This window comes from Gymnodraco acuticeps, unplaced genomic scaffold, assembly GCF_902827175.1.
Source record: "Gymnodraco acuticeps unplaced genomic scaffold, fGymAcu1.1, whole genome shotgun sequence".
Taxonomy (NCBI): Eukaryota; Metazoa; Chordata; class Actinopteri; order Perciformes; family Bathydraconidae; genus Gymnodraco; species Gymnodraco acuticeps.
The window spans coordinates 215,098-228,797 of record NW_022989747.1 but is presented as its reverse complement, the minus strand read 5'-3'; the positions used below and the strand labels follow the sequence as shown (position 1 = coordinate 228,797).

The 13,700-nt window shown below is 41.8% G+C and overlaps 1 protein-coding gene across 1 annotated transcript in view; it reads right to left on the bottom strand.

The window, feature by feature from the left end:
• The window catches only part of alcama (activated leukocyte cell adhesion molecule a), a gene marked incomplete in the record, with an annotated part of 106,693 nt that overhangs the window by 25,908 nt on the left and 67,085 nt on the right, over nucleotides 1–13,700 (bottom strand). The window contains 2 exon segments of the mRNA XM_034212961.1: nucleotides 6,939–7,003; nucleotides 9,510–9,729. Coding sequence (XP_034068852.1) covers nucleotides 6,939–7,003; nucleotides 9,510–9,729 — 285 coding nt within the window.

Here is a 13,700-nt window from a genome sequence, read left to right as displayed (position 1 = left end):
AGGACTTATTTCTGTAGAAGAAACCTAGCCTAACCCTCAGCTTTTTAAGCAGGTTATTGACATGAAGTTTAAAAGTGAGACAGTCATCAAGCCAGATACCCAAGGTATTTGTAACAGGTAACCACTTCAAGTTGTATTTCTTGCGTAGTTACAATATCCAAAGCAGTCTCTGGTGTAGGTTGGGGGCGGGGAGACCTTAGAGAAGGTTCTGACTGGACTAACTGGTTGCTACGTCTGGTTGCTTGGAGCTGAGTTGGTATAACCCTGAATTAGATTAGAACATTTTAGAAATATGAGGAATAACCTCTTGGTTTTATAAACCGTTTTGTAATTACTTCTTCATCCATTTTTGGATCTCTGCGGGGTTTTCTTTTAAAACCCTAAACCCCCCCTTGGGGTTGGTCCCTCCCCTCTCCCTCTGCGGATCTAAGGTCCGGTAGAGGGGGATGGGGCACAGAGTCGCTTATCCAGGCGGGGGAGTGCATCTGACGAAGAGATAGGTTGTTGTGCTCTCTATCTCTGTTTTCTTATCCTACATTTTCACCCTGGACTAGAGGGAAAGCGTTCTTGGACGCCTTTTCAGCTCTGTTTCTTACTATATTCTTCCTACCTCGTTTACCATGAACTATTCTAGGAGAGTGTGTTGACGTTGACTCGTTGGGCCTTTCCTCCTGTACTTGTTTGTTCCCCAGTTCTTTCCTTTAACTTAATCTAGGAGAGGGTATTTAGGCCTCTCTACTTCCTTCTTTTGATTAGTTTAGTTTTTCACCCCCTTTCCCTTGAACTAATTTATACAGGAGAGTGCATTTACGTAGTCACGTTGTGCCTCTCGGCGTATACTTTGACTTTCTGTCTCTTTGGAGAGTGCTAGTACGTTGGATACGTTGGGCCTTTTCTTCATAATTTGGGTCTTCATAATTTCCACCCTATTCTAAGGGGAAGCATGATGGTGCCTTTTCTTTTCAATTTCTGGCTTTGTGTTTCTTCACCTCTTACTCGTTTAATATTTAGGAGAGTGCATTTACGTAGTCACGTTCTGCCTCTCTTCCTCTCTTCCTGGATGTTCTTCTCATACCCTTGTTTCTCTGAGAAGAGAATAAATACTATTCTAAAAAGGAGCTGACACATGGTGTCTCTTCACTTGTACACTTGAAGTTCATGAGATCTTTCTAGAGGGTTATCAAGAATAACTTTCATCCAATGACCTTTTCCCTCTCTGTCTGTGTCTGTGTATTCTCTTGTTCCGATTAACCCAGCCAAATCTTTCTTCTTGTTTTGTATCTATATCTACGCCGGGATCCGGAGTCGAGGCTGATCCTCTTGCTGTAGTCCTGTGTCTTGGATCCTCTATCCCGAGATCTGGATTAAGTCGTGGACTTCGGGTCGTGGCTGAACCTGTCTCTGCGGTCCTGCCTTGGGTCTCGCCATGCTGCTTCCCTGATGGCTTCATCAGGATTGTAGCTGACATCCTCGTGGATTCATCTTCTTATTACAGACACATGCATTTCCTAACATTCGGTCTATATGCTGTAAAATGTATTATCTCTTCGATTTACACACGGCATCTATTGCACGTCTGTCCGTCCTGGGAGAGGGATCCCTCCTCTGTTGCTCTCCCTGAGGTTTCTCCCATGTTCCCTTTAAACTGTGGGTTTTCTCTGGAAGTTTTTCCTTGTACGATGTGAGGGTCTAAGGACAGAGGGTGTCGTTTTTCTCATACTGATATTCTGAACAATCTGTGCTGTTGTATTTGCTGTAAAGTGTCTCTACTGTAGGCTATTTTTATTATATGTACAGCACTTTGGCTCGACCAAAAATTGTTTATTAATGTGCTATATAAATAAAACTTGATTTGACCCGACTTCTGTGGAACACAGAATACATCCATGCTATCTACCAGCGATCATGTTTAATATGAAAGACTGCACACACGTTTATCCCTTGTAACGTCAATAAATCCTTTACAAACTATTGTTGTTGTCAGCAGGGGCGTCGCCTGGACCTGAAAACATTCAAGGCTTAGCCCACAGTGGCCGGCGGCCGCGGCGCTACAGTGGAATTTTCTATTGCAACACTCCCCACACGCACACACACAATACACCCGCGACTGTTACAATGAAGGCTCGATAATCAGCTCACGGCATATAGGCAGGGGTAAAGTGCTATTTTTATGAGTGGGGGGCAGACCTCACCCTCTCTAGGGGGGTCCGGGGGGATATTCCCCCGGGAAGATTTTTTTTTTAAATATTGAAGTTAAAAGCATCAATCTGGTGCACTTTGAGAGCAACATGAAGAGATGGATACCTCTCTCAGCACCCAGAGGAAACAGAACTGTAATCAGATTTTCTTTTTCTTTATGGATATTTTACAAATCACTCCCCTTTTAAACTTTATTCTTGTTTTACTGCCATATAGTATTTCATAACTGTTTTTCCTTTATTCTCTTATTTTTTTTATAACTATAGTGATCATATGAAGGTGTGCCGCGGAAATAATCTTTTGAATAATTTGTGACCAAACCGTTTGAGACCCACTGAGATAACTTAGACTAAAGTTAACTATCTAACTGAGTCTCTCAGTCTGAGAGCTAGCTAACCAGATTATATCTATACACCTCGAGCCCCACATCCGCCAAGTTGTCAAAACCTCATTTTTCCACCTCCGCAATATTGCCAAACTCCGTCCCTCTCTCACCCGCCCTGCAGCTGAGCGACTCATTCACGCCTTCATCTACTCCCGCCTTGACTATTGCAACTCACTCCTCTACGGCATCAGCACTACATCCCTCAATAGACTCCAGCGTGTCCAGAACGCTGCCGCCAGACTCCTCACCCACACCAAATCATGGCATCACATCACCCCGGTCCTCAAAGAACTCCACTGGCTCCCCGTTTCACACCGCATCCATTACAAACTCCTGGTCCTCACTTTCAAAGCCCTCCACCATCTGACCCCCCCCTACCTCACTGACCTCCTCATCCTCTACCAACCACCCCGGTCTCTCAGATACACCTCAGCCGGTTTGCTTTCCATCCCACCTCTTCAACTCTGTATATCCAACGTCCTCCTGACAAGGGACACTGACAGGCTGAACAAGCTTGTGAGGATGGCTAGCTCTGTAGTTGGAGTACAACTGGACAATCTGGAGGAGGTGAGGAGGAAGCTAGACAGTATCCTAGAGAACCCCTCCCACTCACTCCATGCAGAGCTAGTGAAGATGAGGAGTACGTTCAGCCACAGACTCATCCCTCCACGACACAGCACCAAGCGCCTCGGACAGTCCTTTGTGCCTGTAGCCATCAGGCTGAACAACAAGGGGTCAATAATGTGAAACTATTACTAGACATAAATATACACTCTTTCCACAACCCATGTTAATATATCTAATATGTAATATATTACTCTATATGTAGAGTCATATATTACTCTAAATTTTTTCAATGAAAATGGACATATGTCCATTTTCATTCATTTCTTACCTATAGTTTATATATGACCAAATATGTATATATGCTCGTTTTAATTCAAATAAAAATGTTATTCATTTCTTATTTCATAGTTTATTATTATTATTATTATTTGTATCGCTGATCTTATTTTTTTATTTGAATCTGTGCTATCCTGTTTTTCACTCTTACCCTGTTGCTGTTTAAACTGAATTTCCCCACGGGGATTAATAAAGGTCCATCTTATCTTATCTTATCTTAGGCGGGGCGATCGGCTGTTCGGTGGGTGGAGCGACGCTGTGTAAAACTGCCGTGACGTCATCTTCAATGCGAACCACAAAACCATAAAATCAGCCGTTAGCTGTTAGCACTCAGAGCTCACAGCTCCTCATATCTGTTCAGAAACTAGACAAAAGTTAAACAAGTACAAACCACAGACTGCCTGTGTCATGGCGAATACAGTCGCTGCTTTATTTATGTCTGTAGGCCGTTGTTGTGAGAGTGGACGGAGCAGCTACAACGTTAGCTTAGCCTGATCGATCCGATCTCCATTTAGAAAACACGCATTTTAAAAGGTTTTTCGCCTGCCGTCTGTCTGCAGACTTGTCAAAGCATTAATTCATGGTTTTTACTAACCGGTATCTGTATGTTGTTACTTCGGCATCATTTTGAAACGTGTATTATAATTACATCACGGTCAAATATGTTCATCTTGTTGTAGTTGTAGCCCCCTTGCCAGCAATTCTCTGACCATTCAGCAGTCGAGAGTGTTTACGTCACTAGTTTAGCATATTCAGCCCGGTTGTTGGCCCGGTTAGAACCTTGATTTTGGAGGGCCAGAAAAAAGGCGAAAAAGTAGCCCTGAGCCGGAACTAACCCTAGTGGAAATGCAAAACAAAACGGGCCGGGTTTGGCACGTCCCGCTTAAACTGTGCTGCAGTGGAAAAGCGCCATTGTGTCCTGGGCTGGAGGTTATTTTTGTTAGCTTATTGCACAAGGACTGGCTGCCAACATAGTTGTGATGTCACAAACTCTGCTGGTGCTTTCATGTACTGAAGAGAGAAACAGAATTAGAGAGACTTTCCTACTGCAGCACATTCATGTAAAAATAGTCCTATAGTGTCCAACGTTTCCCATCCAAGTGATAGATCCATAAGCAAACACATTTTTGACAACACTCATCTTTTTATCTTAACAGAGGAATCAGTCTGATTTCCACGGATCCACAAGTCCATGTTATATTGTCTATTCATCTATCCCCTTCTTGGGGCAATTTTTGAAAGAGTCTTAGGCTGGAGCCACACAAGGACGATAACGCAAACGGACCAAAATTGTTATCAAAAAAGTATTCCGTCCACACGCAACAGGCACCAGAAACGTGTCCGTTCACACGAGACCGTTCAAAAGCGCTGGAGACGCTGTAGTACATATGCCAGGCCTGTAAGTGGAGCTGTACTTCTGCCACAAAATACACCAAAAGCAGCGAAGAAGACTTCTCGCGCATGCATGGTTGCCCTTCTGTTTATTCTCCGCGCTGGATTTAGCAGCAGAGGTGGGGTTTCGCCGGTCAACATGTCCGTTAAAGTTGAAATCTTCCGGACAAAATTAGAAATGTGCCGGTCAAAGGTCTTCTTTGTTATTTATTGAGCTTTAAAACAAATGAATAACGACTCTATATAATAATATAAGAATAATACACGGAGGACGGAGCCTCTCTTTTCCTCCCCCTCTCCTGACAGCCCGTCAGTATCCGTGGTCTCATGTAGCAGCTGATCTAGTAATGAGTGACCCGACAGTCAAAATAAACATTTTCATAACTAGTTTAGGTACTTTGAGAGGTAATTAAAATAGCTAAGGGTGATGATCTAACTTGAAGTGTGTGTTTTGTTCCGCTCATCGCTCCATCACAGCGGGCGGAGCTGCAGGTTGTCATGCCGAGCTGCGTGTCTCCTCTCCTATCCGATTAGACTTCGCTCGCGTTTATGTCCATATTGATCAAATCTAGCTGGAAGCTCCTGCTGGGTGCACTGCCCTGCGAGATAACGGGACCTGGCTCGAAACACTGGGGCTATTGCGTCATCGTTATCAGGAAATGATCGTATAGGCGTAAACACGGAGCCATTTGCCCCCCCAGAGCGTTTCGTTCGCAGATCTACCCACCTTGGGACCCGTTATCATTATCATTTTATGCTATTCCATGTCGGCCTTGTGTGGGCGAACCGTCGATCTGATAGAGAACTGTAGCGGATACGACCGTTATCGTCCTTGTGTGGCTGCAGCCTTAAGAACCATTAAGACTAGTGCATAGCATTACATTGACTTAGTTTTGTAACCAAACAAACAATCTGCTGCTGTAGGCGTCTGAAGTTTATCTCCACATGAGACGGCCATGCATATATAACAAAGCAGTGATCCCTTCACACCTCTGCTAGACTTATCTTTACTGATAAACATCAGGACTGCTGTCAGCATCTCAAACACATGCTACAATTCCAATGTATACAGGTGTTAACCTACATTTTAATTGGCAGGTCTGATTAGTCATTCAGGTATAATTGCGACTAGGACATTAAAGCTTTCCTGGACTGGACTGCAGACAGCGTGCTGCCTGCAGAACCAATAGTCAGCTGCTAGGTGCTCAGGCTTTGAGACAAGTTTAAATCGACATCATTGGCATTTCCAATTTCCACAATAGCGAGTAATGTAGTGACGCTAAGCACACATGCAGCAGAAATGCTTGCAGAAACGGGTAATACATCATTCAAGATATCCAAATAATAACACTGCTTTGACCTTTGTTTTCTCAACATGAGTTGTTTCAATCACTGAGCAGTTGAAATGCCAATCAAAGGGATCAGAGCAACTGTAGAGAGCTGAAGAGAGCAGAGTAAGGGATGCGTGTATTGGAGTGGATGTGCATGTGTTGTTGCTTTTGTGGTTGAGCAGACCCTCTCTTCTTCCCTCTGTTGACAAATTACGATGGCTTTGATTTCACACTGTCCTATGTGCTGGATATACCCTTAACCTCAGCCAAAAACCCCTCACCCACAGAGGGTCCTATCCAACAACTGTGTATCACATGGTCTCATTTACAGTGTGTCTTCATGTCAGACTCCTGGCATGTGGATTCATGTATTAGCATTTACATGCAGCATCTAAACATGTATTGAACAATCATAAAACAGTATAATGTCATTCAAAGGATAACAACTACATTAAAGTGTATTATAAAGCAAAGTAAAGTGTGGCCACTTAGTTAAATGTGTTAGAAATATATTCAAGTGTGATGTCTATAAGCCACAACTCAACAATACTCTCAACTGGTTTTATGTAACATTCTGACCACTATGCAACAAGTATGAATTCACGAGCTTAATCAAATAATATGTAAATATTTTCAATGTACAATGCTCCCACTACAGGTACTGCAGTTCCTGAAAAGCCTGCACACATGACGTCAGTGAACAGAACAACACAAAGCATGAGTCTTACTGCAGTGGCTCTGTCCTTCTGCAGCGCAGCCGAGCGGTCCATGATCTGAACTGAAGACGGCTTCTCTGAAAGACAAAGGCAGACCATCAGGTTTCAGAATAACACAAAGTCGTGGCAACATTTATTTTATGTCTTCACAAACATATTTGTTTTTGGACTTAGGTCAGAGCTAATGACTTTCTGTTTACCTTAGTGGCTTCCTAGTAATTATGCCAAAATACATGTAATATGATTTATCTTTTTAGCACAGGAAATGATACACAAGTGATGCTGCTTCACATTCACCTGGCAGCATTCCGGACACACTCAATTAGTGCGGAGATATACACGCATTGCCATCATCACTGGGATCTGTAAGTAATTCTAGAACCCTGAAGGCAGGAGAGACTGAAAAGAGTCAAGGGAAGCTTGTAAAAGTTAACAGCATTTAATTACACAAAATATGCGGTGGTGTACAAATGAAATTGCAAGAGGAGGCGCTCTCCCCATGTGTCCGGTCAGCCGAGGTCAGGAGAAGAAGAGAAGAGCCTCATCCCAATACCCCTCCTCGACTCCTCCTTTCCCTCACTCGCGTCCCTTCCTTGCGTCTTAGCTCCGCCTCCGTAAGATGCGAGCGAGAGACACGAGGAGGTGACGCGAGGACAGAGGAGTCCTCAGGTATTAATTGGGATGGCCTCGTTCACTCAAACGTCACTCTTAAACGACGTCTGTTAATGATGACATGTGCACAGCTGTATCCCCTCTCATCGGGCTGAACTGAGGAACCCTTAGAACCGGCCCATTTCTGGTTAAAAATGTATTTAAATGAATGAATCTTTCTCTTTCTCCGATGGGCCGGTACCGAAGTGGGCCGGTCAGATAAGTCACTAGCACATCCCCCATAGGCGGCGCGTGAGGCTCAGGTTTGGGAAGGCTAAATAACTTTTTTTACGGCTCCGGCGTCTATAGAAAAGAGATCAACTCAGTGTGCGGAGTTTAAATCTCTCAAGTCATATTACAGGATAAAGGAAATAAACTGCCGTATGCGGAGAAGTCGCAGACGTGTCGCACTTATCATTCATATTACATTAACAATCAGATCATCGATCATATAATATCATAATATATCATATATTTCCTTATCTGAGTCAGCTTCTCCAGCCGTATCTGGCCGTGCAACACTTACAGTGTCACATACTGTATGCAGAAGTATTATTTTAAGCAACACATTATGTTGACGAAACACTCGAGTCAAATGTAATTAAAGTCAGATCCACTCGTGTCTTAGACGTGAACGCGCTCTCAGCTGGAGAGAGAAACCCTGGCTTGATTTACCGAGTTGATAACCAGCGTCGTAGGACCGCTTAGCGAGATCTCGTTTGTTAGTTTGTTGTTGTTAGTTTGTTTGTTACTCAAACATACCCAGGGTATGTTGAACTGGCTTCGTAGTACAGGGCACAGGTGGCTAGCAGCGCTAATGTCAAAGACACAGACATTGCATTATATTTGTATTTTACCAGGATGCAGTGACACAAATATTTACATATTTACATTTACTATCTACAGCACCCGCCGCCCCTGACATCCCCCACTCCCCCCGTTGACAATTTACTAGCGGTACCGAAGTGGGCCGGTCGAGAGTCCCGGGATGATTGTTAGTCCCATTCCACCACTGGCTACATGACCGTATGATTGCCCATATTGACGCACCTAATTCCTAAACTTCTAACAGATACAACATAAAGCGATCCTTCAGCCTCATATGAGCTCTCAGACACGTTCAAAATGAAACTGTCATCGCTGTCTGAGCTTGCTGCTGTGTGTGCCATCGTGCGTTTACATGCAGATGCTGGGATCCTGAACGGTGCAGCTGGAGCGCTGTGGCCCGCAATGACGTCACACGTAATTTGGCGGGACTTGAAGAATCCCCGAGAAGATCCAGAAAATGGTCAACATTGAAGGGCAGATTAATGGTTATCAAAGTACAAATATCCAAAATCAGTTCAGTAACGGTTTTCAAGGGGACAATATTTACTCAAATTGATTGGTTTGGATGATGGGGGAAACTCGTGTCACAGGCTCTTTAAGTACATTGTCAGAATAAGTGAGGAATGAATTTAACTTCTGTTAGACAGCCATATGCCATACATTTTTGCATACATTCACAGTAAATATGTATTCAGTATGATAGCTGTCTAACAGAAGTTAGACTTGACCCGGAAATCGATCAAGACACGCCATTTTGAAGGACATCCCAATGGATCCATGCTTTGATCTAATTTATAACTGCCCATAATTGTGTTTATTTGTCAGACAGTCTACAGATTTGTATCTTTCACGGTCAACTTGTATATATTTTCTATTTGTTTATTTTCTACTCTCTTTATTTTTCAAATTGTGTGCAATGCCTTTATTTTAAACAAAAATAAATTCCATATTTGCAATCCAAAAAATATATCTTTTGTAAGGTTCTTAACATAACAAATTATTGATGTTGAACACTGACTTGATGATTGATGGAGAAACACTGCAGACAGATTTCAGGTTGACATGAACAACATAATGCTTGCTGTGAGTCAGGACTGGGCTTACTGCACACGCTGACGGTGACGGGGTACTCCATGAGGTTGGAGCCGGACACCACCATGCAGGTGAAGGTCTTCTGGTCTCTGAGCGAGGCCTGTGTGATGCGCAGGCTCAACTTGTGGTCGATGCTGACCCGCGGGGCATACTGGTCCGTGGCCTGGACCGTGGCCTCGCTACTGCGGGCCTGTTTGATCAGCAGGTCTCCAGGAGTGCCGTCATCTTTTTCCTGAATCCAAACACATTACAGTTTAGTGTTGCTGTCTTAAAGGCATTTTATAATGTTATAATTTGTTTGCAGTTCATAAAGTCACCACTAGGAGTGCTAATGGTCATGTTATCTTTAAGTTCGCCGTTCTTAGCGTCACTTCCGGTTTACGGCATCGCCACTTCCGGTTTAACGTTAGAGAAACAGCATGGCCAGAGAGTGTATTTCTCCAAATATAATCTGCTTCCATCCACAAGAAACATCCTAGAGGCAATGCTGTAAATTCGTCTATTTGACCTATTTCATCTGAAAGATCATTTATTAGGAAGAATATTGTTACAAAGATCATTGATTAGTTATGATTTATTTACAACTATGTTAAACACTGTAAATAATGCAGGAAAGCAATTTAAGTTTGTATTTACATTAAGAACAATGTTTTGTGTTTATTTACAGTTTTCACCTCCATGTCTATGAAGAATTGTGACAGTAAACGGTCAAACTTACTACGACTCTGTCTTCATTGGCTGCGGTTTAACTCAGTGTTTACACCAGAGTTTCAACACACTGCATGAGAACACTACATTAGTCATTTGTAGATGTGTACATCTCAAAAGAATATCTAACTGTGTTAAAAACTTAAATATGCAGCCCTCATGTTATTTAGGACAGGGACACGTTGCTGATTCACATAGTCAGCATGATAGATCTGAATGTATCCCTAGCTAAACTGCAACTTGTGAAGATCCATAATTACAATACGATAATACTTAGTCAAATTGAGTCTGAAATCTTTCTTGCAAATTATCCAACATTTGACATCATGATCAACCTGTTAAGGACCGAGCCTGTTTTTCAGGTCTCAGGCTCAAAAATGACATTCCCAGAACAAATGACTATATCTTCACTTCTAAAAGGGGTAAATTAATAATATTTTGTCAAAGCAATGATAAACCTGTGAGTTGGATGTAGAAAAGTCAGAATCAATATAGAATGTTTTTATTTTAAAGTAAATTCAGATTGAACATAGTAAAAAAATGTAAATGATAGTTTCCGTCCCAAAAAAACCCATTACTTATAGTGAAAACCACCCTTGAATGATGGGATAGTAGACTAAAAGCTTTAGGAATCCAAACTATAACATATAATAAGTACCCTGTATCAAGATTGATGCAAAACAAGTGACATTTGACCTTTTTAGAGAGATTTAGAAAAAACTCCACTTCTGGGGTCATTTGGGTGGATTTTCCATATCTCTGGAACCCATCGGTCGATTTTGATGATTGACATCTCTTTTTAACCGTTAGTGCCAATATAATCGAGAGGGAAGTTCCTAAAATCCATCTAAACATTACCCATTGGTGAATGAGTGATGCGTAGCCAGAATGCCCAAAACCGGAAGCTGTCATACACTCTCGTAGCTATCATAGCAGCTATATATGAAAACTCTGTTATTGATTGATGGATTATCAGTAATCATTTCAAAGTGACACAGACACATTGGATTAACCTTCAGTAGCATGTTTATCGTTTTAATGCCATTGAACACAACTTTTGATCAGAAAACATCAAAGGTAAGACGTTTTTTGACGTTTTGGCTCCGTAAAGCTAAGTTGTGTGTTGTCTGGTTTCACATTCGCTGCCCTGAGTTTTGGTCACAGTGTTGATACTTATACTTCTGGAATCTGTGGAATCTCAGCTTTCATGTGATATCTTGTTTTTGCAGATCCGATAAGTAATAAGGTATCTCTCCTGTGAGTTCTGTGCTAAGTGCGTTAGCATTTTTTCGCTCAGGGCTAATTCAGAGGCTTGGTATTACCCTTGTGTTTTGTTTAGCTAAAAATGGTTAATATTGTATAATAGCTGAGTTTCTTCCCGTTAAGTGGGTATGACACATTCATAGTTTGTAAAATGTTAAGAAGCCCTCAGACGCTGTTTCTTGCAAGATCAGGGTTCCCGCGGGGTCTTAAAAGTCTTACATTTGATAATCAGAATTTAAGGCCTAAAAAAGTCTTAAATATGATCAAAACAAATAAGAAAGGTCTTAAATATGATTTAGAAGGTTTTAAAAGTTATCGGATTTGAAAGGTACTTCTGTGTTGCGATCACGTCTAAATGTGTTTTGGGGGAAATGTCCGTGCTGCAAAGTAACCAGTACGGTAACAGCCTTTCAGTTCCCCCCAACAATTTGTATTGAAATAAATCAACATGGAACCAGTAATCACTAACTTTGTTTCCCCCGGCCCCTTATCAGAGAACATCCAGCTAGTAACTGTGATGAAAATTATGGTACTAAAGCTTAATAGAGTGTAAACCTAATGAAATGTAAACTGCTGTATTCTGCAAATGTCATGTCAACGGTTTGACTGATTAGGTCAAATCCCTGGAGTGACCTTTGAATGTGTGTGAGTGATCAACAGATGTTTCTGCAAGGGGGTTTTATGACACTACAGGAAGGATGAGGAGAAGGAAGTTAGGATAAGGTGTTATCTGTATCCCTTTTGCTCTGTATTGAGTGATGGTTTTGCATACTGTGCCAGAGGGGGTATCAGCTGGCCTCCCAGAATGTTGTTGTAATGTAAATCTGCTTTGATGTCCTCCTATAAAGAGAGCCTGTTTCACTCTGTATGTGCTCTTTTGGAGGAGACGTCATACTTGCAAGTATAAAAGATCCTTATTGCTTTTAATACGAATATTGTGTTGCTGTACGTTTGTTACCTTACTGATTATTCTCTCTAGACCACAGCTGTTTAGAAAGCTGCTACGACATAACCTAGCAACCAAGCTTCAGCTAGCGGCAGTCAGAAACTCGGGTATCTTCGAATCTACTTACAAATAAATATGGGGAAGTGTAAGTTCAACCGTATATGGTTGGAAAACATCGAATGTAGTGCTTGGTTGAAACCAGTGGAGGGGAACGTGTTTGAAGACCGCTGCACCTTTTTTTTAAAAAATGTAGCGTTTTTTTGTGTGCAAATGTAGCGTTAGCTAGTGCAGTGTTAGCTAGTGCAGCAGCTCCCGCAACAACATCGGGGGACCTCCGGGCGACGTTTGGGTCTACGTCAACCAGGCCCGGCTCCAAGATGAAATGACAGAGGGGGCTGTTAAAAAATCAGAGGGGGCGATTTTTTGTTCACAACAACGAAAAATACTGGCAATGTAATGAATTGACACACCAAGCTTTTTTCCTTCTCACTGCTCTACAATCTTTTTGCTTCTTTATTGTTATTCCGGATTGACCCCTCTCGTTATGTTCTGTTCCTCTGATCTTTAATAACAGATAGTTGATAGATAGATGGCTGCACTTTGGTTAACAGACTAATATTGATTTCTTCAATTCATAAATGGACAGGCTCTGTAATTATACCATAACCTTTTCTCCTCTATCACTTAACTCGTCTTCCTATACAGATTTACTTACTTACTACCTACTCTAGTCAGGTCAGGATTAAAGAACAATTATTTCCAGGATTGAATGTTCAAATCAAGGCCTAAAACCTGGCATTTCATAAGAAAGTGACTAATATATAAACCAAATGTAATATTGGATAAAATACTACACCAAATGGACAGACACAGATTAAATGAGAAATCAAATCAGTGTTCCAAAATCCGTCACTAGATGTCGCTCATTGTACCAATATGGTTTATATAATACACAACATATTATTATTATTATTATAGTAAAAGGGCTCACTTTGGCAAACACCTGATCCATACAGGCAGCCCTAAATAATAACAAGTAACCATCATGTGTGGTGCTGTAGTTGTCTGTCTTATTTGTTGTTGATTTCATATTGTTTTCACAGAGCTGTGAAAATGAATGTCCCCCTGGGGACAATAAATCTAAACTAATGTAATATTCAATCCCACACACGACGATTGAGAACAAAAATTCGTAACTTACCTCGTTTAAAGCACTTTTGTTGTAACACTACGGATTTAGTTGACACTACTATCCGAGTTTCTTTTGTCCAATATCTCGCGGGCCA